The following is a 26,693-nucleotide window of genomic DNA, read 5'->3' as shown; positions in this document are numbered from 1 at the left end:
CTTTAACAGTTAATAGGTGCAATAAGATGTTGGCTGACACCAATGTACACAGGGTTCAAGACTGGACTTGTTATAAATTAATTTTGTAGTCAATGTTCTGTGACACTCAATGTTTCCAGTCTTTGTACAAGAACATAAAATCGTTTGTGATATTAACATGTCTGATTTCCTTATAACTTTAAAATTGCTCTACTGTTTACTTGATTGAACCACAAATGTAAAATATCCACTTGAGAACCAGGCTAGCCATGTGAAACAGTAAGTTTTTTTATAGGGATGCATGTGCAATTTTGCATAGTGTAGAATGTGTGTTAAACTATTTAAATGCATATTTGTTACTTTTTCCCCCTCTTCTCCTGCACTTGCTGACTTGTTCTTTTTATGTATGTATTTTCTGTGCAACTAGGAAAAGCATATACTTAGATATTTATTTTCTTTGCTTTTAACTTGTTGTTTAATCGCATTTACAGTGTGTGCTGTTGTGTCTGTAGAAGTTTTGTCTTTGTTCCTGAGTAGTTTCAGACTGAGTTTTAGCAATTGGGTTGTAGATCCTTGATAAGGTGGAAATCATTAATTGTTGCTTTGCTCAGCCATACCAAGATAATGGTTTCTGCTGATGATAAAGTGAGTTCTGAAACACAGAAGATATACTAATTTAAACTATGATTACACTATGATATATAGTCATGACAGCCACTTCTTACAGGGTTGTTACTTCCTACTACATAAAGCAAAATGGCTTTTTGGCCAGATACTAAAGTTCCATTGTTTACAAATGTGTATAATTCTCCAGTTAAGATGATTCATCAGTATTGCACTGCACATCCTCTACTGAGCAAAAAAAAAAACACAATCTGGCGATATTGCATAAATAATCACAAATTTGGAATGCTCTCTTGTACGAAGAACTCCTGTTGACAGTGGAAATGAAATGTGGTAAGTTGCAAGATTTAAATTTAATTTAATGAGTCATTACACCAAAATAAAAAAGAATTAAACATGAGAAGCAACAACCAATTGAAACCACCTTGAACCCCCTGCTAACTCAAACCATTTTGTTTCCCTTGGGAGTTTGAGTTAGTGGAGGCTCTGTATTTTGACTATTTTGAAAACATGTGGGTGCTTTCCAGGTGCAAGGCATGAAGAAGAAGAAAGACTTTATTTATTGAGGATAGCACGTGATAGTGCACAAACACTAATAAACTTGTGGTCCTCCTAATTACAATAAATATATAAATACAATAGAATCATTAATAGAATGAAATATAAATAGAAAATTAGCTAAAACAAGTAAGAATATATAAAACTACTATCAATAAAATTTACGGATTAAAATGAGCTAAGCATGATTGGTCCTTATAGTAATATTTAAATACGTTGTCTTTAAAGGCCTTAAGTGTATTAGACTTTTTTAATTCAGGCTTTAACTGATTCCATAATTTTATGGCAGAAACTAGAAAAGTTTTCCCTCCTTCTCTAGCCCTTTTAAACTTAGGTAATAAAAAGTTGTATTTACAAAATCTAGTGTTGCGTGAATGTACTGAACTTAATAATCTTAAGCTATCATTAAGATAATTAGGTACACAATAATTAATCCTTTTAAATAGTATTGAACATTTAGCCATCTTAGTAGAGTCATAAAATGGTATCCACTTTAAACGATTGAATAGCATAACTGATGAACTACGTGGTTCAGCATCTAATAAAACCCTAGCAGCTCTCTTTTGTAGCCTAAGTATTCTTAAAAGAGATTCATTAGAGCAAAGTGACTGCCATGCAACATTGGCATAATCAAATAATGGCTTAATTAAAAAAACCTGACTGTAAAGGGTACAATAGATTGTTTTCACATAAGTAATTATAGAGATGATCGTGTATATGACGTTCCAGAATCTTTGACAAAACAGGTAATATCGAAATGGGTCGATAATTGTCAGGATCCTCACGGTCCCCAGATTTAAACAACGGAATGACTTTCGCTATCTTCCAACAATCAGGGAATACACCAGAATTAATTGAAATATTCAAGATTTGAGTAATTGAATAAGCAATAGCTGGTCCTGCTATTTTCAGATATCTTGCACTTATCTTGTCAATACCCATAGCTTTGTTTGTTTTAAGTCCTAACAGAGCACCCAGCACAAAATCTTTGGTAACAGGAGGAATATTGAAAAGAACATCCGGATCTTTTCTTGAACAAACAAAGTTTTCAACCTTTGAATTGCAATAAGGTACATTAGGTAGTAGATTCCTCAGTGAATCAGCAATTGAAGTGAAGTGATCATTAAACTTTTCGGCCAAAACAACATTTGGCGTCTCAACTGATTTTGATACATCGCCCATTAGTGATTTTATGGTTTTCCACATCTTTTTAGAGTTTCCCTTGTTGTTGTTGAAACAGGTATTATAGTATTTATATTTCGCACTGCGAATCATGTTTACAACTTTATTCCTCGCGATTTTGAAGCAGTTCCAATCCGTGACACAACGACTTTGCCTTGCTTTACGTAGTAAAGAATCCCTTCTGCGAAGCGCTTGTAAAATATTCACAGTCATCCATGGAGCTTGATTTTGTTTGGCTACTTTCTTTACTCGCCACGGACAGTGGGCATCCAAGATGTTAATGAAGAGACCCATCCATGCATTTAAGATATCAGTTAAATCGTCAAAGACAAATGCAGTATTCCAAGGAACTTCTTTGAGGTCGGAAACGAAGGCGGATTTGTCAAAATGCTTCGTATTACGATATTTAATCGTTAAAGATTTATTTTGACGCTTGGCGTTATCCTCATATAAACGAACTCCAAATACAGGCAAATGATCTGACAGCCCATTGTTTTTGACGACAATAGACTTAATTCTTTCAGGAAAATTTGACAATACAAAGTCAAGACAGGTTCCGCTTGATGGTCGAGTAACTTCAGTAATGAGCTGTTTGAAATTCATGTTAGAAAAGGCACGTCCCAAGGGATGTTTCTTGTACGCCGGAGAAATAAAATTAATGTTGATATCGCCAGTAATGATGGTTTCTAAATTTAATAGATAAACTAATTCTAACATATTCTCGATGGCCTCATCCTCTGATAAATTAGTTGAAGGAGGTCTGTAAATGCCGGCGAATAAAATGGGACGGTTAGATTTGAATGGAAAGACTTCCAACCACAATGCTTCTATAATATTATTATGCTCAATGTCGACTCTCCTTCGATGTTTCAGATCGTCATTCACATAAATTAGAACCCCACCACCATTTTTCAGGCCCATCCGATCCTTTCGGTGCACTGTGAAACCAGGGACTGAGTATAGACAATCTGGGAGGAGCGGTTTCAAAAACGTCTCATTGATTGATAAAATATCCAAACGTGGTCGACCATCTTCATTAAGAAGGAACAATTTTATTTGTTCTAGTTTTGTAGTCGTAAGCCTGTTGACATTCCAAGAACCAAAGCGTATGCCTTTATGACCAAGATGTAGGTTAAAGTAGTCAAAGCCATCAGGCGATAAATCATTTTGCGAAGAATCATCTGAGTCATTATGAAACTCAACAGTATCGTCCATGCTAGCTGACTCTTCATCGCTTGTAAGCGAAACAAAGCTTGAGTTTTCACCAATACCTTGGCTCCCAGGACGTACAGTTTGTGGCCCTGGATTAGTAGAGACGTCTCCAGCTAACATAAGTAGAAATAGAGTAGACAATCCAACTTCCAAAACGAAAAGAGAAGCTTTGGCCTTTAAACATGGCGGCAGTACAGCACCATTCGCCTTTCGAGGACCGTTATTGCGACTTGGAAAAACTCTACTGTCCAATTTTAGTGACAGAAAGAGAGATTCACCACTTGGAATTTGATTTTGCCATATACTTATAGGACTAAGGCTATAACATAGTAATAAAATTAAAATAAAACGGGAGCTCAAGAAGAGCAGTGAACGCGCCATGTTAACACGTGATAAAAGGTTTGCTTCATGTTGTGTTGGGTTTGGTATTAAGTTGGCTTGAGTCTTTGGTGAAATAACTTTTGACTGCTGGGTATTTTAAACCTTTTTCTGGAATGGCACATTAGCATTTCAAAAAAAATTTTGTTCCTTTAGGTCAGGAGTGGTATGTTTTTTTGATGGTAGTGGGTGGCTGATGTGTGCTTTGAGATTAAATTGGTTTCTGAAATTTTGAATGTGGAAGTTGTTTCTGATTGGTTGGATAATGCCCATGTTTTTTTCTCTTGTCTTTTGGAACTTTTTTTTGAGGTTGGCCTGGTAGATTCTAGATTTGATGTGCATGGCTTCTAAAGTAATGGAATATGACAAAAGAGACTTTTCAAGAACACCAAGGGTTAAATGACCTAATTCTATGATTGTTTTACAGATATGGAACCTTTTATTTGATTATACATGCAGGCCATGGAATATATTTAAAAAAAAAGGTCCCCACTGTATATGTGCAAAATGAAATAAATGTATTATTAGATAATTACATGCTTAGCGCTTTGCTGCAATTTAAGTCCGCTTGGAACAAATTCTTATTAGATGTAAGTGGGTGCATTGGTGTACCAAAGTAGTTTTTAAAGAAATTGTTTGATAGTCAATTTAGCATTAAACTATGAGTTGAGTTTTCTATGAAAATTATGCACAGGAGAGTATCTTGACTCAATCAGAATCTAAACTAAAACAAATTTAGACTACTGAAGAACTTAATGTAGAAGGAGGTAAGATAGATAGAAGGTTGTAATTTACAACATTCCAATCATATTTGGGGTGTTACAATTTTAGGCCCATAAAATGAAATGGAGACTAAACAAACACAAATGATTTAAAAATTGAAAACAAAGGAAAATATAAATCCTGCTTTTTTGTATATGAGCCAATATACTGGCTGTGTAGGGCTGACCGCATGTTGATCAAAAGAAAAATGATGCTGAGTTAAATACAATAGGTTGACCATAAAGGTGAAATGTTGTGCGTGTGATCAAAAGTCCATTCTGTATCATTAACGTAGAAAAGACCAGTTTACTCTCTGAAGAAACCTTGCGTCTGCACCTTGGGCCCTTCTTAAACAGTCTACAATGATTGATAATAATTTCTTTTAACATTTGCTTTTTAGAATTCAAGTGGTCCCAAATATCTCGTCTGCTTAAAGAGTTTTGCTCACCAAATAAGAATTTCCAACTGAACAGGACAGATCTTTCATCAAAATATCAACCTATCATTAAAAAAGCTGTTTTGTCCTACATGAAGCAATTATGCAATCTCACAGCTCTTGCAGGGTGTCTAGTTGCAACACACTGACACAAAAAGTCAATAAGAATGGGATGAAAAGTCCCAAAGAAGATTAAAATAGATCAAAACTGTTTTGTAAATGACCTGTTTACTTACTACTGCCTACTTCTTCCCAGTGTTGTGAATCTTTTCCAATTTGAAACAACCTGTAATGCACTGGTGCTTCCAACACTTTATTTCTATCAAACCAGGAGCCACTATCAGTGGTAACTTAATCTTGCCCTGTTGATGAGGGATACAGGGATATCTTACACTACTTATGATGCAATTATTGGTATTCACAGTGTGTAAAAGTATTCTGCTGTTTATCAATAAAACTCTCCATTTTATGGTAAAAAAGTAAAAAATGTCTTTTTGTTACTAAATTAATATTAAAGAAAGATAATTCAATGTCAGGCTACTTGTACATTTGGTCATTGAGTGAAAGCTAATGCTCTGAAGAAAAATTCAAGTCATGCTCGTAACTGTGCAGTCTCTGACTGATTGAAAACAATATCATTTAAAACACATCTTGAAAACTAATTTGGCTTGCTTTGCACCAAGTTTTATGATGGTCATCAACTTTAAGTCAAGGTTTTCTCTTGTGCCACATGTAGAAAGCCCACTTCATCGTCAAGAGTGAATACAGCACATGTTCCAAAGATTTTGCTAGTGGTGACTTTAGTTTCTGTCATGTCGTTATGCTCTATTGCAGTCACTACTTCTTATTCTTAATACTGAGTTGGTTTAGGCTGTTTTTTTTTGACAGCTGTGTTTGCCCCTCCAGATGCTTAATGGAACTGAAGAAAATCTTGCAAGTCTAGCTTATAAAAGTAAGCCATAGGAAGAGACTGAAAGCATCTGTATCAAATCTTAATCAAACACACAATGAAATACTCAAGACTGTGGTGCAATTTAATGACATTTGCTTCACAAGTGCTCGCACACAATTTACATTGATGTCGATATTTCAACTAGAGATTATCTTGATTTCAACTAATTGCATTTTTACCTTGAGCATACAAATTAAAATAGACAACTAAGTGAAAAATAGATAAGTCAATGAATCGATTAATTATATATGATTAAGTTAATTGTATGTTGTAAAGGTAACCAGTTCGAAAATGCCTTTTGACTTCTTACACTCACTTTGGTCTTCCTGTAATGTGCTGATTGTGGCTTTTCTTTAGCCTGCTTGCAAATGTTGGAACTTGCCAATCCAGACTTTCCTTTTGCATCTCTTATTGCAGTTGTCATGGATATGTTTTTTGCACATGATCCCCTAATTGCCAATATGACCATTATAGTGATAGTTGCTAGATGTCCTTTGAGAGATTTTTTCTATCCAAGATAAACCCAGGAGTGGATGTTAACAATGTGATATACAGTAGATATCAACTACCAACATTTCCCAGTGTTCTTTACATGTTTTAGCACAAAATCATAGGTTGTTTGAAGTGGATGCAATCCAGGGAGGAATCTCAGCACACTCTTTCCTCTTTGCTCTTACAATTAGTTGCTTAGGTTTGCTTTTAGACAGATGTGAAACATCGAATTGGTGACTGTCTCAGGAGAAATTGCAATTCCTGTCAGCTCTTATTCCTGCCTGATGGCCAGTTGCAACAACCTTAATTTGTCTCTTTCCGTTTTTGTTTTCCATTTTTCTGTCATTGTTGTTGGCACTGCAGGTCCCATTGTTTGTGGCTGTTTACGATTCTTGTGTACTTATTGTCAGTAGTGACAACTTGGATGGTGCAAGGCCTCCAAGTAAGCATACGGTATATTGTACTCTGACTGGTTCTGTGTGGTGATACGTTATGTCTCTGAAAATGATCTTGTCTTTTTTGTAAGCAGAGTCTTGTACCTCTACAGGTTTCCTGGTTTTATGGCTTTGCGACAAGAGGGGATATTTCTGTGAGGATTATTTCACACATTTCCATCTTTGATGCTTTTAGAGTCAGCCTTACATAGTTCATTGTTTTACTATGGTTTCTTTTAACCCAGTGAGCTCCACACCTTAGAGCTCAGACCACCCCCTGAAATTCCAGAGAAAATGGCTGCCACAGTGAACACACAGACCACTGCCAAAATAATTTCCCCCTGTCAAATTTTATTTTCAACTTGAGCATCAGGCTCTCTCAAAAAAAATTCTGAAGCTAGAGAACAGATTCAACTTCATGATGTACAGCGAGTCATTGGCAAGGTTGCCTTCAGCTTTGAAAGTATTTATCAGTATAATGACTCTCTTTTGCACTCTTATTCCATCAGAATCATGTAAAAAGCTTTCCCTCAAATACAACACCAAAAGACAGATCGCAAATTTCTCCTTAACAAAAGGAATCCTAAACTTTCTAAAGCGGGTCAATTTTGAATTTGCCCGCCATAGCGACATTGCGACACATCACAAGGCGCAGCTAGAAAATTACTTTTTGCGAGTCATGAGCAAGAACAAACCAATTTTTACGCCTAAATGAAAAATTTCACTTTGAACAATGTATATATGTTCTTCGCTTAGGCAAACTTTTGCTCCAAGCGAGTTACAAGGGGGCAAACTTTGCAGAGGAGATCGTTTTGGTCTTCTGCGGTCGGGTCAGCAAGATGTAAATATTTCCCCAGAGTCATGAAGCGGTGCTCTGGGATCGTTTTTTTTTTAAGCAATCAACTCCAACAAACTCATCAGAATCCCAGTACATTGCCAGCTGAGGAAGTTCATGGATTCCAATGAGAATGTTTAGCGCAAGATACGCTGAAATTTCTGCTTGGGTAGCTGTGAACGATCGATCCCCTTTCGAACAAGCGTACGCAACGGTGTATTGGACGATTTCGTCAATGTAAGTATCGTCGATAAATACATTGAAGAAATCTTTGGCAGTTGCATTTTCTTCAAGATCTCTGGTCGGGCCACGACGAATGGAGAATTCCTCAACATTAATTTGTCGCAATTAGCTAGACCATTGAAGAGCATTTGGTTGGCTTTCTTCTGCGGCAGATTCTTCATTACTACTTTCGTTGCTTTCTTCTTCCTCCTCACTAGCATATAGCTCAACATCAGAATCGCTTCCCCTTTCTTGCAACCATAGGTCGAAAAAGTCTTCCATCTCGTCATCCACATTGCAAAGCAAGTTTTGTTCATGCTGCGCTTGAGGAGCTTGTCGCTTTTTTCAATTTCTTTGATGATAAAACCAGTGAAGACTTCTTGCTCTTCATCAGATGAAAATTAACTTTCATCAATTCTTCCAGAAGCCATGTCTAAGATCACGACATATTTTTGAAAAATTTGTCAAAAATCGCACGGTGAATGTGGAATAGTGAGTTTGGTCTCAAACAAAAGCTTATTTTTTGCATGTCACGTTTCACTGCTTTTCAATACCCAGGGGAGTTTTGTTTCTAAGCTACAGCCAATCAAAACAAGCCATTTCTGACAGGGCGCATGAGGGTGCATTGGAATTTTAGAGGGGTTTAATTTCTGAGTGCATGAGGGCGCATCGGATGTCAATGGGTTAATTGGTGATGGATTGTGGAAATATCCTATGATGGAGTCTTGAGTCTAGTCTCTTGAAAGGAAACTTTTTGGCACCACCAGCCAACATTTGCAGTTTTGTTGAGCTTGAAAATGCTTATGAGTGATGAAGAGCAGTCTATAACATGTAATAATGGAATAAAAGGGAATCAGTGGCAACTTCATAGGCAGTCTGGGTGTACTGCACTTCTATCTGAAAGAAGAACAATTCTTCTACCAATGTAACATGGAAAAGAAAGAATTGCTTATGCAGGATGTTGCCTCTTGCCTGCACGAACATTTGCTCTTTTAATCAAACTGTTGAGGAAACTACGTATTCAACACATACTTGGTGGTAGGAAAAATTCATTTTTAGTGGCTGCAAGGGCATTGATTGCCCATTGTTGTGGTGATAGAGCAACAATCCTTGCTAGTGGCTCCTGAAACTCATTTCTTCCTGGAACCATTTCAGGTGCTAAACCTGCAAGTATTTGTAACGATAGCTAAACAGGCGGTCAGGTACCAAAACATCAACTCATATTTAACCCAAGAGCTGAGCCACAATTTACTATGCTAACAACATGGCCGACACACGAGGAAGCTGTTCCCAAGATGCCATGCGGCCACAGGAAGCTCAATGCTTCATGTAAGCATACTCGTTACATCTCCTTCCCTTAGTTTCAGTTCAACAAACACAAAATGTAATGTTCCAAAATGTTTCTATGCCTCAAGGTTCTTATGTACTAAACAAACTGTGCATACAGGTAAGAAAACCTAACAATAAAAGGAACGACAACAAAACAAAGAGGCGAAGTCAGAAAAAGTGTCTTGTTCCTCAGCACTTGTAATCTTGTAGCCACAGTGGTGGGTGACGTTCACGTGTTGGACGACTAGGTGGCTCTGGAACTACTGGTGTTGGCAGAACCAATGGTTGCGGCAACGCAACTGAGCTCGTCTCAGTCTGCTTGATTAGCTCAGTCGGCTTGCTTGCTTCAGAAGGCTCCAACGTTTCAGGAGTGGCCCTTAACCATCGGTGGTTTTGACGATACTGTTTCCCATTCACCTCTACCTGATAGGAACGGTTGCCTACATCTCCAATGACCTGTCCAAGGGACCATTCTTTCTCACCTGGCAGGCGCATTCTTATGGCATCACCGTTGTCTAATTTCGGCAATTCGTGTGTGTGTTGGTCATAATAATGCTTCTGCTTCTGCTTCCTCATCTCAATCATCTTTGGTATATTAGTAATCACACGAGGCTCTAACAATGTCTTAGCTACTGGGAGACGAGTCCGTGTTCGCCTGCCGTAGAGTAGCTGAGAAGGTGAAGCATGCATTCCCTCAGTAGGTGTGTTGCGCCATTCAATTAACGCCAACAAAGGATCTCACTTATCTGCACAGGCTTTCATCAACAACGACTTGCAGGACTTCATGGCATTTTCAACACGACCATTACTCTTGGGATGGCGAGGGCTTGAAGTAATGTGATGAAAGTCCAATTCTTTACTGAACGAATCAAAATCTCCACTGTTGAAAGGCGGTCTGTTGTCACTAATAACTGTCACAGGGATACTATGTCTGGCAAACCAAGTCTTTAAGACTGTAATGACACGATTGCTTGTGGTGTTACTCAAATCTTGTACCTCAAAATAACCAGAGTAGTAATCAACGGCTATCAGGAAGGCCTGCCTCTAAAGTATAAACAAATCAACCCCAACTTTCTCCCATGGTAGATTGGGCACAATATGGGGCTGTAGTGGCTCTCTACATTGTTCAGGTTGATACCTGTTACAAATACCGCATTTTGATAGGTAATCCTTGAGCTGTGCCGTGATTCCTGGCCAGTAAACAATATCACGAGCTCGACGCAGTGTCTCTTCGACCCCAATATGCGACTCATGCAGGCTCTTCACAATGTCAGAACGCTCACCAGCAGGTATGACTAAACAATGACCCTTGTATACCAAACCATCCTCTATAGTCAGCTCATCCCGGCTGTTCCAATACAGCTCAATCACTTGTTTCTGATGCTTGTCATTTTCATGTGCCTGTGCCAAGGTTTCTGGCCAACCTTTACGAATAACATTGGATAGGATCTGCAACTCTTCATCCTAAGCAGTCTCCTCGCGCAGCCTCTCCAAACGAGTAGGAGACACCGTCAGTTCTTCATCACGTTTGATTTGCTCTAACTCAAAGGCAAATAGTCGTTCCTTAATGGAATGGACATCACTGTTTGGGACAGTCAACTGTTCGCCCTCGAGATATGCTCCACTTAGGGTGTCAGCCAAGAACATGGTGGTGCCTTTCTTGTATTCCACTTGGATGTCATAATTCTGCAAACGGAGTTGCATTTGTTGGAGGCGCTTTGGGGAGCTGTGGATGGGTTTCTTGAATATGGTTTCCAGCAGTTTGTGGTCTGACTGGACAACTACATCACTTCTTCCAAAGATGTACTGATCAAACTTCTCACATGCAAAGACTATTGCAAGAAGCTCCTTCTCGATTTGAGCATAATTTTGTTCAGTAGGGGTCATCACACGGGAGCTGTAAGCCACTGGACACCCTTCTTGCAACAAGGCAGCTCCAAGTCCAGTCTGGGAAGCATCACACTGGATGACTACTGGTTTGCTCACATCATAGTAGGCAAGTACAGGGGCGGTTACAATCATTTCTTTAACATGGGCCAAAGCATCAGCATGGGTAGGTAACCAACACCATTCAGCATCCCTTTCAGTGAGTTTTCTCAGGACTTCTGTTTCATCTGACAAGCATGGCAGAAACTTTGCCAAATAATTCACCATGCCAAGAAATCGACACAGAGAGTGAACATCAGTAGGGTCAGGCATTTGTACTATTGCCTCCACCTTGCATGGGTCAGGTTTGAGACCTTCTGGTGTCAAAACATAACCAATAAAGGGAACTTCTTGCTGTCTCAGCCAGGCTTTCTTCTCGTTCAGCTTCAGGTTTCTTTCACGACAGCGATTTAAGAAAGCATGTACTTTTTGGTCATGGTCTGACTGCCACTCGGCAGGTATGTTGCCGTATCCAACAATCACAAAATCATCTGCAATGACCTCTACTCCCTTAAGCCCCTCTATGTGCTCTCGCATTCTTCGTTGCCAAACTTCTGGTGCACTGTTAATGCCAAACGGTATTCGCTTCCAGCGGTAACGCCCAAAAGGGGTGTTAAATGTGGTGAGCATACTGGATTCTTCGTCAAGTTCCACCTGCCAGAAGCCATTGCTAGCATCAAACACGCTGAACAACTTTGCTCCGTTTAGCCTAGTTGCAATTTCTTCAATTGTTGGCATTGGGAAATGTTCTCATTTTATGGCGAGATTCAGATCCCTAGGATCAAGACAAATGCATATCTTTGTCTCCTCACTTGCTTCAGAAGGTGGCTTACTCACCACCAGAATGCTGGAAACCCAATCTGTGGGCTGATTGACCTTTGCTATGACATCATCCGCTGTCATTTCCTCCAACTTTCTCTGCACGTGCTCGGTCATTGCAACAGGTAACCGCCTTGGTGGGTGGACTACAGGCTTCACGGACTTGTCAGTTACAATACTATACTTCCCATCTAGCTTTCCAAGACCCTCAAATACGTCAGCATACTCTTCTAGTAAGGGGTCTTTACCTGTCTTCAGCACATTTATGCGTGGATCTCAGTCACAATCAAGGATCGTTATCAGGTTCATTTCTAACATACTTTTCTTGGACAATATTGGCTCATGGCCACGACCATTGACTACACTAACTTGTATCTTGTGTGTGTGTCCATTGTGGGTTGCATACAGGGTTGCTTTGCCCTCGATGGGTTGTTCATACCCATTAGCCAAGATCAGAACTGACTTCACTCGAGTATCAAGAGAGTTTAAGTCCAGGTCGCCAGTCACACCCTTGTGGACATCCAAAGGCAGTAGGTTACACTCAGCTCCTGTGTCCATCAGGAATGCAACTTCATGACAATCATCATAATTATGTTGATGTTACACCCTTGGCTTGGTACTTTGATTTCAAACTTGGTACCTTTCTCATACAGAGTAGATACGATCTACTGTGGGGAATAGGTTAAGAAGGCCCACAACGTCCTCAGTCTTCACTTTCAGGTTTTTTTTAATCACAGTTTTTTCTTTTCTCCTACAAAAATAATCCACCTCTCACTGGCATCAATCAAGCGAACCCTAATCTATGGCACACCTTGAATAAACATGAGCTAATTGGCTAAAACGATATTGCTGACAGAAAAATAACAAACGTACTCTATTTCAAAATAACACGTGGAATAACGTGATCTTTGCCATTCAGATAAAAATAAACGCCATCAAAGATTGGCAGTTCGTGACAAAATAAAGATTAAAAGCCTTATGCTATTATCGAGTTTCCGACACACTCCCCCATGTGCTTACGACAAGGAAGTACATGTAAACAAAGGAAACTGCTTCAACCTAAGTACGCTAAACAATTTGAAAACGAAGAAAAGTCTTAAAGAACAAATCACATAGTTCAATGATTCCATTGTCCACAGTGTTCACGTTGAATCACAGTTCAGCATTCTTTGAATGTCACTAGGCTTAATCACTTGAAATCATAACAAAAAGTAGCATCCGCAATACAGTCTTGCTGCGACTGCCGCATCCCTCCTTGGCCGATAGGGTCCGGCCTAAGGAGTCAACCTTGCATCTTCTTTGTCACCTGATACTTTATGGGCCCAGCAAAGTCAACACCAATGGTTTCATAGGGTGTCACTCCTCGGGTCCTGATCGTTGGTAGGTTGCCTAGTGGTGGGGACTGGTAGGCTTGAGCTCGAAATCTCTTGCAACCCCAACAGCTTTTAATGACCTTCTTGGTAAGTTTTCTCAGGCGAGGGATCCAGTGAGTCTCCCGAACTTTGGTCATTGTGAGTGTAACTCCCCCATGAAGGGTCGCTAGATGCGCTCGTTGAACAAGCTTGTGTGTGAATGCGTTACCATCAGGAAGGTAGATAGGGTATGCACCAACGATTCGTCCTCTACACTCCAGTATTCCGTTGTTGTCTGGTTGCAAGTTAAGCTGTAACTTGTCTGCCTCAAAATTCTTCAAACTTCTGCCTTCCTCTTGAGCTCGTCTGGTTTCCTGGTACTTCATTTCATCGGTGGTCAGGGGTCCTTTCACTCCTCTTGGCTTCAGGTTTCTGGAATTAGTTAGGAACCTGGACACCCATGCGCACACGCGCAAGGCCTTTAACAGACTGTGTTGCTGCATCAGCACACTGAACTTGTCTTCTGATGATAGGGCTGTGGCTAAGACTTCCTTTATCACTGGATTCTGCGGTGGGTACGGTAACAAGGTCTGGGGGCCATGCTCTAGGATCACTGAGCCATGCTGGTCCCCTCCACCACAGTTGTTTCTCTTCTGTGACCGGTTCACTGCGGCTAGCAACATCGGCAGGATTACCCTTAGTTACTATGTATCTCCACGTAATGTCACCATGCTCTCTAATCTTTCGGACACGATTTGCCACGAATTGCTTGAAGTCTCCATTCCCACGTATCCAGTGTAGTGCGACGCTGCTATCGAGCCAACTGTTGATTCCGATAACTCCGATGTTCGATAACTCGCGATTTCCTGTAAATATTTCGGGATCGATGTTCGATTTCACACGTACGCAAACTTGATTTTTCAATGTCCTTTTTATTATGTTACAAAATCATCTTATATTACATTTGATATTATTAACTCAACCGGAAGTCACGCAATGTTACGAAATAGTAACGCACTATCATTTTCGTCTCTATAACATTTCCCCCTCCAGAATTACAATCATTGCCTTAATGTTGAAATTCTTACTATAACGAAACAAAAAATATAACAATTGAACACGAAATACTGAGTCAAAATTCAAACCGAAATATAAACTAGATTGTCGTTGTCTCTATCAGTGTCACTCTTGCATTTCTAGCGGTGAAAGTTTGGTAATAGGTCTCTTCAAAATCTTATCTCCAACTTTAACATCTACTACTCGCACGAGACCGTCCGCTCCAGGGTAGGTGCGAAGAATTCTGCCTACTTTCCAGTCTCGTCGTCTTGCATCGGGGTCGATCACAATCACTACGTCGTCTTCTTTCAGGTTCTTTTCCTTAGAGAACCACTTGTGTCGGGAACCAATGTATGGCAGATATTCTTTCAACCAACGTTGCCATACGCGACGAATGAGCTCTTGAATTCGCCTCCATCGTTGACGAGGGTTGAACTCGGTCGTGTCAACACTATCTGGAACTATGTCTCCGCCCATCTGACCAATGATAAAGTGGTTTGGCGTCAGTACTGGTTCGTCGTTTGGGTCATCACTGATGGTCGTTAGTGGTCTCGAGTTGAGCAAACTCTCGACTCCTGTAAAACAGGTTTGCAGCTCTTCATCTATGACGTCTGCGTCTTGTAAAATGGCTGAAATAACTCGCTTTGCCGCTTTAATCAAGGCTTCAAATACACCACCGAAGTGCGGTGCTGCTGGTGGGTTCCAGTACCACTCCACGCCTTTGTTCGCTGTTGTGCGTCGGATTTGTTCTTGATCTAATTCTGCGACTAATTCTCGAATTTCTCTGTCTGCAGCGACGAAGTTTGATCCGTTGTCGCTAACCATTATCTTGGGCCATCCTCTTCTAGCAGTCATCCTGGTGAACGCGTTCATGAAACTACCTGTGTCTAGGGATGTGGCCATTTCCAGGTGGCAGCAGCGGGTTTGTAAACAAACGAAAAGGCACAGGTATCGTTTGGTTCGAGCTCTTCCACGTCCTTGCATGGTCAAGTAAGGGCCACCATAATCTGTTGCACAATTGGTAAACCGTCTGTTAGTCATCTGTAAGCGAAACTGCGGCAACGGGGCCATTTGTTGCTTGGCAGGGTGGAGTCGAAAACGCCTCTTACATTCAAAGCAGTTATGAATGCATGCCTTTACTTCTTGTCGACTGTGAATCACATGGTATCTTGATCGCAGGTGATTGAGTGTATAGTTGACACCCATCTCGTGACTTTCCATCTCGTGATGATACTTCACAATCAGCTGTGTCACGTGATGTTTCTTTGGCAGAATAATCGGGAACTGGGTGTCAGCCGCCAGGTCATCTGATCGCCGAAGTCTTGTATTTGATCGTAATAGGCCTCCAGCCAACATCGGTGTAAGGGGGAGCAGATGACTTCTTTTGCTCAATTCCTTTCTTGCCGTTAGTGCAATAATTTCTTCGTTGAAAACCTCTTTCTGTGCTTCCTTGATGATGTCAAGTTCGGTGTCCGAGAGTTCCTTTGTCGTCAATTCTCCCTTGATGCGTTGCTCTTCAGGGACTCTACAGTTCTTGATAAATCGCATGACCCAACTCCTCACCCGAACCAGTGAGTATCCGATTTCTAACTGTCCCTGAGAAGAAGCTCGGTACCATTTGGAGAATCTTGCTGGGTTTAAACGCCAATTTTCCTTTTTCGAGAATAACGAAGGTTGAATGTTCCTGTTCTGAATTTGGATTGTCCTTCTCTTCCTCTTGTCTGGAAAGCTGGTTCTTTAGATCTGGTCTTCGTTCAGCTCTCACTTCTGTCAAGGCTTCCTCTTTTGGATTCGCTGCTTTTGGTTTAGGCCAGTCACTTTCTGGAAACGCCAAGAAGGTCGGACCTTTCCACCACATCTCGCTGTCTGCTAATTCTGAAACTGTTAGTCCCCTGGTTCCGAAGTCCGCTGGATTCTGTTTTGTGGGAACATAACGCCATTGGTTGGGGTCCGACTGTTCGTGGATTTCCCCTACGCGATGGGAAACGAATGGTTTGTAGTTACGACTCTGTCCGTGTATCCAATAGACAACGTTCATGCTATCAACCCAGAACGTTGCTGGTGACAAAGGGATCTCCAGAGCAGCACTAATCTGTTTCGTCAACCGTAGTCCAATTACTGCCCCCATGAGCTCGAGTCGTGGGATGCTCATTGTCTTTAATGGAGAAAGCTGGGTCTTCGAACCAACTAAACGTGTCGTGATAGATTTGTCTTTGTACTCGTGTCAAATGTAAACAGCTGCGGCATATGCTGCTTCGGAAGCATCCGAGAACATGTGAATAGAAGCTTTGACTGCTGTAGAATGACGATCCTTTAAACATCTTGGAATGCGGATTCCTTGTAGACCGATGGATTCTTCGAACCAGGACTTCCATTGCTTCTGATGATGGCCTGGGAGGGGGACATCCCAACCGGTCGCTTCTACCCAGGCCTGCTGAATGAGGATCTTGGCTCTAACAACGTACGGCGCTAGGAAACCAAGCGGGTCAAAGATGGTTGCTGTCTTCTTTAGTACTTTTCGCTTGGTGAGCTCTGTTTCTGGGGTCAGCGAATATTTAAAGGAGAATGTGTCTAGGTCTGCGGTCCACAGCACCCCCAAGGTCTTGGTTGTCGATAGCTTGTTTTCTTCTAAGTCGATGGTTTGTGCTCGGTCTTCGGCTGGTATGTCCTTTAAAACTTCTGCTTGATTGGACATCCATTTTCTCAGGTGAAACCCAGCCAAGTTTCCCAGTTCCGTCAGTTGTTTTCTTGTTTCTTTTGCGATTTCGATTGTTGCCACCGAAGGCATCAGGTCGTCCATGTAGCAGTGGTTCCTAATAGCGTCTGCGGCCAAAGGGTACTGTGTCTTGTGGATTTCAGCGTGGCGTTGCCATGTGAATTGAGCACAAAACGGGCAGTAGCAGCCTCCGAAAACGAATCTGGAGAACTCGTAAACCTGCGGTGGGCTCTGTATGTCAAGATTTCGCCACAGGAACCGATGGAAAGGCCTGTCTTCGGGTTTAAGAACCAGCTGATGGTACATCTGACTGACATCACTAACCAACACTTCCAGCTCTTTTCTAAATCGTACTAGGATGTCGAATATGTTGCTCTGTAACTTTGGACCTGGCAACGCTTCTGTATTCAGGCTCTTCTCATTCAGCTGTGCCGACGCATCAAACACGATGCGAACCTTGGTTGTTTCTCGATCTGAGCATACCACTGGAAAATGCGGTAAAAACCACTCGCTTTCTGGTCTTGGTTCCGATGTGGGTACAACTCTGATGTATTCTTTCTCCAGGTAGTCATCGATTACACCCTGGTAGGTGTTGGCCAGTTGCGTGTCCTTCTGAAGTTTCTTTTCAACAAGCTGTAATCTTCTCTCGGCCATCTGTCGATTGTTTGGCAGGTTAGGTCGATCTTGTTTCCACGGTACTGAAACTTCGTACCGATCACCGTTGTATGACAGCGACTGTTCAACCTTTTTCTGGGCTATCTTCTCCAGGGGTGTCAACTCGTTTTCTTCTTGACTCTGTGGGACGATGCCGAGTGTTTCGAGGTCCCAGAAACGCTTGAGTGTGACGTTCAAATCTTCATCCGATGCAGTAACGATGTCTGGGGTTAATTGCTGTGCACACGTACGGAACGTATGTAAGTAGCCAGTGTTGACACATGCTGTTCCTCTCGGTTGTGTCGATTTTCCGATTCTTCCGATAGCGGTCCAGCCCAAAGGACAAAGTCTAGCGGCTGGTTCGTCTTCCTGACCTCGAATTTCCTGCATGGGAAACATCAGGTGATAGTAATCCGATCCGAGCAAAACATCAATAACTCCTTTCTCTGCGAGGTGTGGGAAAGGAATGTCCTTTAAATGATTCCACTGTTGCTTCATTGTTACCCAGTCGGTAGGTTTCATTCCTCCACAAATCTTGTCACTGGTTTTCACCACGATCGTTGTATCGACTTTTCCATCAACGCTTTCTAGGCCAATTTCAAGAGTAGCAGCCATAAGTCGTACCTTCTGATCGTTTGCTACATTGATGGTGATTTCTTCTTTCTCTGTACTAATTCCTAACGTCTCGATCACATCTTCATTTACGTAGGTGGTGTCGCTGCCCTCGTCAAGAAAACAGTTCACTAATAATTGCCTCTTTCCGTGTTTGAGAATCGCAGGGACTGTACGAAGTGCAATAATCCTCTCTTCGTGTCTTTCGATGGTGTTTAGAGTCGTTGTTTGTGTATCCCCCTCCGTGCTGGGTACCTTTGTTTCTTGTCGGGGTGGTGATTCGTGCAACAGAGGGTGATGTGTTTTCTTGCATCCAGCGACATCGCAGGCTTTACTTTTTGGACACTGGTGTCCTAAATGATCGTAATCCAGACAACGAAAGCACACTCCAAATTGTTTCGCTGCCTCCCATTTCTTTTCAAAAGACCATCCAGTAAACACTTTGCATTTCTTGAGATGGTGTGTTTCTCCACAAGCTCTGCACAATTTTCCTTTTCTCTCGATTTCGTTACTGATCTTCTTGCCATCTTGTAGACTCGCGCCGTATGATTTGTTGTTTCTCCCGTCTCGCCGCGACCACTTGCTGTCTTCATATTTCCGAGTAAAGCCATGTTTCACCTCCGACGCTTGAGTTTGCAAATCCGCTTCCACGGCCACCCATTCGTTTAGAGTTACCATTGACCCAATGATAATACTCTTTAAGCAAATTCTCGGGCAGTTTTTCGACCACGATTCCATATAGGGTTCCACCCCCTAAGTCCGCGTGAAGACTGTTATCTTTCAAAACAACGATGGTTCTTTCAAGGGCATCAGCAAATTTATCCATCGACTTTGGATCACCTTCGTTAACTGGCCTCATCTTTCTTAATTCTTCGATTTGCACTTGAACTTTACGCCGATCCCCACCGTATTTTCGCTGCAATCTTGACAATGCGGCGTCGTAAGCAGTTTGCTAATAACCCAGGCCTTTAATCGTCTCGGCGGCTTCTCCACGTAAACAACCTTCTAACCTCAGCATCTTGAACTGTGGTGCAAGTGACGTTTTGTCGACGCAAGTGGAAAAGGTGGCGAACCACTGTTGAAATTCCATTTTGTTTCCCGAAAATATTGGTATCCTGATGCGTTCCAATTGTTTGTTTGGATCGCTCACCCCTTGCTGTGCGTTAGGGTGTCCTTCGATTTCCGAGGATTCCTTCTGTTTAGACGAGAATATTTTTGCTTGAGCCGCTAAATAGGAACGTGCAGTGTTGGTATCGTTATCCACTTGGTCGACCAAAGCATCTGCTTCATCGCTCGTCTTCTCTGCGTCTGCAGTTTTCTTTAGCTTTTCATACTCTATCTCCAGATCCCGCATGATCGCCAGCGCTTCTTCTTTCTTCGCTTCGATGTGCTCTAAACTTGCGGAGATTTGAGCGCAATCCGGTTCTTTAACGGCCAAGCGTACCGCCAAGTCATTTAGTGTCTTTGTTATCGCCGATTTCAGTGTTCTTTTCGATTCCTTCAACGATTTAATGGCTTCCATCGTGGGCTTTGATGGCTGTGCATCCCACCCCCAAATTCAAGAATGTCCGATTTTGTTCGATTAATATCCACTCCGACTCCGATAAACTAACTTAAATCCGGCTCGAAGGACCAAAATGTTGATTCCGATAATTCGGATGTTCGATAACTCGCGATTTCCTGTAAATATTTCGGGATCGATGTTCGATTTCACACGTACGCAAACTTGATTTTTCAATGTCCTTTTTATTATGTTACAAAATCATCTTATATTACATTTGATATTATAAACTCAACCGGAAGTCACGCAATGTTACGAAATAGTAACGCACTATCCTTTTCGTCTCTATAACACCAACAGTGTAGGGAGGATACAGGAAACCCTTGTAGCGCATCTTGTACATTGCTTAGAAGATTCACGGCCATGTGACCCAAGACTAGTTCACGGCGAGGTATTGTCAACCCTTGCTTTGCCAGTCTTGCCTTTGCTGTGACAAGGCCCTTGTTTACTGAAGTCGGCTGTTTGACGACGGCGTACACGGCAGCCGCGACGCCCTTTCCGCTAGCTTCTCCAAAGGCATGAAGCTCGATGTTCTCGATAGCCTGTTGAGCACTCGTCAGTGCTCTTGGGCAGTTACTTTGCTGAGGTAAACAACTCCCACTTCCACTGCTGAACTAGCTCTGCAAATAGCGGCATGTCCCAGGCGCATTTCTCTTCACAAGCCTCACGATATAGCAGCTTTCCTTGAAGAGTGGTAGGTGCGGCTAATCCTAAGGGATCATAGATCTTAGCCACCTTTCCCAGGATCCCTCTTTTCGTCGGTTGAGCAACGTTCGCCGGAAAAGGGACCCCAATTTCGTCAGAGAACTTGTTCCACTTCAATCCCAGGAGTCCACACTGTCTAGATTGAACGCCCAGCTGTTGCTTCGCGTAGCTAAGTTGTCTTCGTGCTCATTCACTGTAACCGGCTCCAGTTCTTTTGCATTGTCTTCGGGTACATCATCCAGTTCCAGCTCTTTCACATTCGAGTGCCACTTGTGCAAATGGAAAGTAGCTTGGGCAAATATCTCAGTTGTTGTGGCTTTCTTCTGTTTCACTTCTTCAGTAGTAGGTCCATCAGATAATATGTCATCCACATATAGCTCACGCTCAATCTCTTCCACACACTTGGGATGTTCATCTCAGCAAGTGTTCAGATGCTGTTGCATCACACCTCCCAGCAGGAAAGGCGAGGGTCCCCAGCCAAAGAGTGCTCTAGTGAATCTGTAAGTCCGAATTCGCTGTGGATCTTTAGGTTCTAACCAATGGAACCGAAGAGCATCTCGGTCTTGTACATGAATTCTCACTTGGAGAAAGGCTTTGTGAATATCACCAGCAAGAGCCACAGGATGGAATCTTCCCCGCACTAGAACCTTCCAAAGTTTATTTTGGAGCAGTGGTCCAACCTCCAAGCAGTCATTTAGTGAGGGTGCAGAGCTATGGGCTTTGGCTGAGGCATCATAGACTACCCGCATCTTGGTCGACTCTACATTCTCCCTCACCACGGCTCTGTGGGGTATGTAAAATTCTTTCCCACTGGCTGGCATGTCTGCCTCTTCCACAATTCCTTCGCGCAGTTGGTCCTGGAATATCGCATCGTATTTGTCCAGACGACCTGTTTTCTTTAGACGTTGTACTAGACTTCCCAGGCGTTTCAAGCTCCCAGATTCATTCGAAGGTAGGGGAGGGTGGTCTCCTTTCCAAGGAAGCTGTGCTTCATACCACCCATCAGGACTGCATCTAAGCTGTTTACGAAACTCTGCGTAGACAACGCTTTGATCACCACTAGGTGCGTCTTCAAGTCCAAGGACGTCCATTCTATACAGCTCTTCACAATCGTTTGAGGCCGTTTGCGCTAGGAACATGTTGTCTAGGTCTGTCTCTGTCCCTGGTGACATGATGGTCCACCCAAAGCAAGTATATTCTGCCACTGGTTCACCCATAGCTCCAGTTCGCTGGGATTCATGGGTCTTTATTCGTGCATAGTCACTAGCTCCAAGAATAACATGGACAGGAAGCATCTTCTTCAAGTCTGTGTCCTCCATGTACACTCCCTTCAGATGTGGGTACTTGCTTATCATTACCGCATAATTTGGGTTTTCAACAGACAGCAATTCGGCATGGTCAATTCTCGTCACGCTCAGTGGAATGGCATACTTTTCTTCCATGTTGCTCGCTTGGACATTGAAGATCTCACTTCGTTTTGTAACCACTCCCACGATGGTTTGAATACGGCGTGTGTGCATGCGTGTTGGTCTCAGCTTCAGCCTATTTAAGAGGTATCCAGAGGCGTAAGAAATGGTTGCGCCGGTATCCAGTAGTGCTCTACAGGTTACGCCATTTACTTTGACAAGAACTATAGGATGGCAATTCTTCTCCCTGTCTTGTGTTGCTGTCAATGCAACTCCAGCATTATTTCTAGGCTGACTTGCTCTTACTTGTCTGTCACAGATAGACGAGTGGTGCTTTTGCTTGCAGTGTACACAGGAAGCTCTACTAGAGCAGTTGTTTGCGCTGTGTTTGGGCCCAGTGCAGTTAAAACACAACCATTTATTCTGCAAAATTTGATGGCGTTCGGCAGGCGACGTGATTTTATCGCACTCCCAAGATCTGTGTGTCACGCAATCACAATAAACACACGCGTGTCGCGCGCGGGCTGGTTCGTGTTCTTGCGCGTAGAAACTTCTGTGGCGAGGCGAACAAGGCGGCGGCGGGGCCTGAGGTTTTCTGCTAGCTTTCTCAGCTAATTCCAGTGGATGAATTGCCTTCCATTCTTCTAGAGCTCGTATTAGTTCCGTGAATCCCCAGTCTTGCCATCCTACTTTTCCACTCACAAGTTCGGCTTTGATTCCTGGCAGCTTATCAAGCACACCACGCACCATAGAAAAACAAGACGAAAGTTTACCCAGCGTCTCAAGAGATTGAACATGGTAGTTCAAAGTCTGGCAAAATTTATGGATTTTTTATGGACTTTCTTTCTACTCAATCTGTCACTTTCTGTGGAAAATTTGAAAAGATTGTTCTCTGAAAGCTTAAGATTTGCCTTGACACAGTTCTCAGTTTGAGATGATATGGTTAGAGATGTAATATTGTTTTCATTTTCATGATGGTCATTCAAAGATGATAAAAAAATTAAGAATACTAGGACGGGGATCAATTTTTGTAAGTTTCTTCACAAAGTAAATCTTTTTAAGAGTTATTTCTTTTCTGACTAATCGGATGTGCCCCTCTCCTCTTCATAGAATTTCTTTATCTTGCTTAGTTCTTTGAGGGCAGTTACATGTCTTCTCAGTTCTGCCATGAGTGGAGGTGATACTGGCACTTGATTTTTCAATAAATTCAATAGCAATTCAGCTACATCACTACCATCTTGAAGCATATCTTCTCATTTGTATCCCATACTCTTTGCATGGGATTGTTGCAATCGCACAATGAGGTGAAGTAGTGTCTCCACAAAAGATGATATTCTCTCAGAAGGGCAGTCACAACCAGTATAGGTTTCTGTATTTTTGTGAGCGTATAGAATATTGGTATTCTGGGCAGATTGAGTGTTTCTGAAAGACATTTCTTAATCATTTCTTAAATGTGTTTGCCTCAGTGCATTTGATCAATGTTCTTATTACCCCTTTCCTGCATGTTTTTTTACTATCAGTGCTCTGAGAGCTATGTAGTGAACTCTGTTGTTAAGTTGCACTATTGCCTCTTTTTTTGTGGTCATATTCATGATAACTTTTGTTATACCTCTGTCTGCTTTTTTGAGGTTTTAGGCAGATTCAACTCTTTTAGACTCAACTCTTTTGTAAGAATCTTAATTTTAACACATTAAGAACTTCAAATGTTCTTGACAAGATCGATCAAATTTATTTTAGTACATTCTTGAGTAACTTGAAATGCATACCCTGTTCTTTCAATAAAAGAGCATAATGCATATGGCTTGAAACCTAGCACACATGGTATAAAAAAACCCTACCTCCAAAATGGAATAATGGTATTAATAGATTAAATCTGAACAGACATTTCAGATTACATGTGATGATCGAGTATAAAATACACCGAAAAGTTAGTTTAAAATAATTACTAATTGTGTTCATAGGGAGTGTCTAGAAAGGTGATGAAACCTTTCCCATTCTTGCCTTGAACTTAAAGACGCCTATTGACAATGTCCACCACATTTAACAAGCAAAAGACTTTCGCTGTCATGAACCTGGAGAAAATGATGTCCAATTAAGTTGCAATAAACAGTTTCCTTCAGGATTACATCCTGTGGTGGAGGAAAATCTTGGCAAACGTGTTGCAGAATTCTTATAACTCTGCCTGCTGGTTCAAACAAATCAGGAAGACTGTATCTTTTGATGTAACAACACGATTTAATCCAAACAACCAATCTATTGTGATATACAATTCTCACATATTCAATGGTTGTAACACAATGATCAACGATCAACTAACACATTTTAAGTATAAAGAGGTTTTTTCTACTATCCTTGCATAAGGCAGTATTTTTACATTAATTACATGTACAGTAAAAGTTCCCATTGTAATTTGTCTAAATTAAGTGACTATTACAAAAGTGCACATTCTTTCACCTTTATTAGCCTAAGAAAATGCATGCAGTCACATCATGTTATATCATGAATATATGCAGACCTTGTCTACATTATTGTGAAATCTAATGTCACAAAATCTAACCTCTTTGCGGTAAAAATGTCAATTTCTAATTAATATTTAATCACAAAATAATCAAGTCAAGCATCGCCTATTTCTTTCCCAATTAAACATTCCATCCAGGTTTATGCAGCAGGATTTCCCCTCTGAACACTAGGCCTTTCACCAAGTAGATGTTTTGCAAACCTAGAAGCACTTGGTGTGGATTTGTAATCCTGTGAAACATGCACCCTGTAGGTTTGGCATACTCCTAGTTTCTCCACCATTTGCTGAGGGATCCCCTTGTTCCAGAGTACAGATTTTTAACTTGAGCAATGAATTCTTCAAACACAAAACAGAAGTAAGTGCTAACGAACCATGGTGAAGAACTTGAGAGGGAAGTGGAGTAAAGAATGGAAGTTTTATGTACACTCTTCAATACCATGAAGACTTGGTGAAATTCTCCCAAAGTTATAAAGCAAAACGTGAGCCTTCTCTACACAAGTTTTGCAAATAGGAACTGAGAGCAGGAAATGAAAAACTGTAGTAAGAAGTGCAAATTCATCTGAAAGCACAGCATGTTGAAGACATGGCATTCCAGCAAAGAGGGCAAACAAACAAAATTCTGATGCTTTCCAGTGCTTTGATTTAGCAATACTATATGGCTTTGTGGTCAAGTCATGGGGCACTTTGATACAAAGAAACAGATTGTATAGCTCATGACTAATTCCTAGCAAACTGCATGAATCTGTAACATGCTGAGGATCAAACCATGGTGCGAATAGTAATCTTCCCATGATTCCTTTGCAAGCATAATGCATCTAGCCAATCGGTAAATTGTCTAGAATGTCAACCAATTGACAAACACATTTTCTCCTTCAATACCAAACACTGTAGTGCCTCTTGCCTCCTCAACTCTTGCAAACATCCTGGTTTCTTGTGCTGTTCTGACAGCCACAATACCAGAGGGCCTGTATTCATACAGCCTTCCACGTGTTTGCTGGTCATACCTCCCTGGATGTTTGCATATACCACAGCCAAATTGACCATTGTACTGATTGATATTAAAAAGCAAGGCTTTGGCAGGTAGGTCTGGTACAACAGATCAGATTCTGCACACTGGTGACACAAGTACACCTGTTTCATTGTTAAAACTACTACCATTTGCTAAATTGAACAATTCACTGGTGAAATGTTTCACAAATTGTGGCACATTTGGTTTAGACTAAGGATGGTTGGTCACAGGGATGGCTGGTCACAGGGTACATCTTTGCTCAATGAGATATTTATTGACTTTTTTGCTTGAAGCATGTATACTTTTGCACAATTTTTGGGATTTTCAGGTTATCAGCTCCTTTACCCTTAAACCCCCAATTTAAGAGTACTGTTCACTTAATAATAATAATAATAATAATTTATTAGTTGTATAGCCCTATTTACATGTACAGATCAATAGTGCTTTACACTGAATAAAAATTAAAAACCTTATATATCTAAATAAAAATTTACAATAGTAATGGTAGCTAAAAATATATAAGAATAAATTATTTTAATGTAATATATCTGAGTTAATGATTACAAAAAGCTTCATTAAATAGAAACATTTAAATAGGTTTTTAAAATTTATCCAAACACTTAATCATTCTAATTTCATGAGGAAGTCTGTTCCATAAGTATGGTGCTGCTGCCTGAAAAGACCGATCTCCAAATGTCTTCAGTATCTTACCCTTAGGGGGCTCTAAGTAAAGACCGTCATTAGATCGAAGACAATAAGAAGATTTTGATTTAATAGATATAAGGCTGTTAATATATGATGGAGCTAAATTATGAACCGCTTTAAAAGTAAGTAGAAGAATTTTAAATTTAATGCGAGCCTGGATTGGAAGCCAGTGTAACTCGTATAGAATAGGAGTAATATGCGAGTACCTTCCAACGTTCAATAGCAGTCTTGCGGCTGCATTCTGTACACGTTGTACTTC

At 41.2% G+C, this 26,693-nt stretch overlaps 1 protein-coding gene and 2 pseudogenes across 1 annotated transcript; 1 reads left to right on the top strand and 2 right to left on the bottom strand.

Annotated features, from left to right (window-relative positions):
* LOC131780327 (ribonucleoside-diphosphate reductase subunit M2-like) overlaps positions 1 to 26,693 on the top strand; it is a 240,027-nt pseudogene that overhangs the window by 39,721 nt on the left and 173,613 nt on the right.
* On the bottom strand, positions 7,841 to 8,497 carry LOC131778183 (uncharacterized; annotated as a pseudogene).
* LOC131770693 (uncharacterized) lies at positions 14,675 to 15,451 on the bottom strand. Its single transcript, XM_059086405.2, has one exon. It carries the CDS (start codon positions 15,449 to 15,451, stop codon positions 14,675 to 14,677), a length of 777 nt encoding a protein of 258 aa, XP_058942388.2.

The sequence above is a fragment of the Pocillopora verrucosa genome, chromosome 7 (assembly GCF_036669915.1).
Source record: "Pocillopora verrucosa isolate sample1 chromosome 7, ASM3666991v2, whole genome shotgun sequence".
Taxonomy (NCBI): Eukaryota; Metazoa; Cnidaria; class Anthozoa; order Scleractinia; family Pocilloporidae; genus Pocillopora; species Pocillopora verrucosa.
The sequence above is the reverse complement of the archived record's forward strand: the minus strand, read 5'-3'. Positions and strand labels throughout refer to the sequence as shown.

What these genes read in the sequence shown, in the direction of transcription:
- LOC131770693 (XM_059086405.2), bottom strand. Translation starts at nt 15,451, where the DNA reads ATGGCCACATCCCTAGACACAGGTAGTTTCATGAACGCGTTCACCAGG.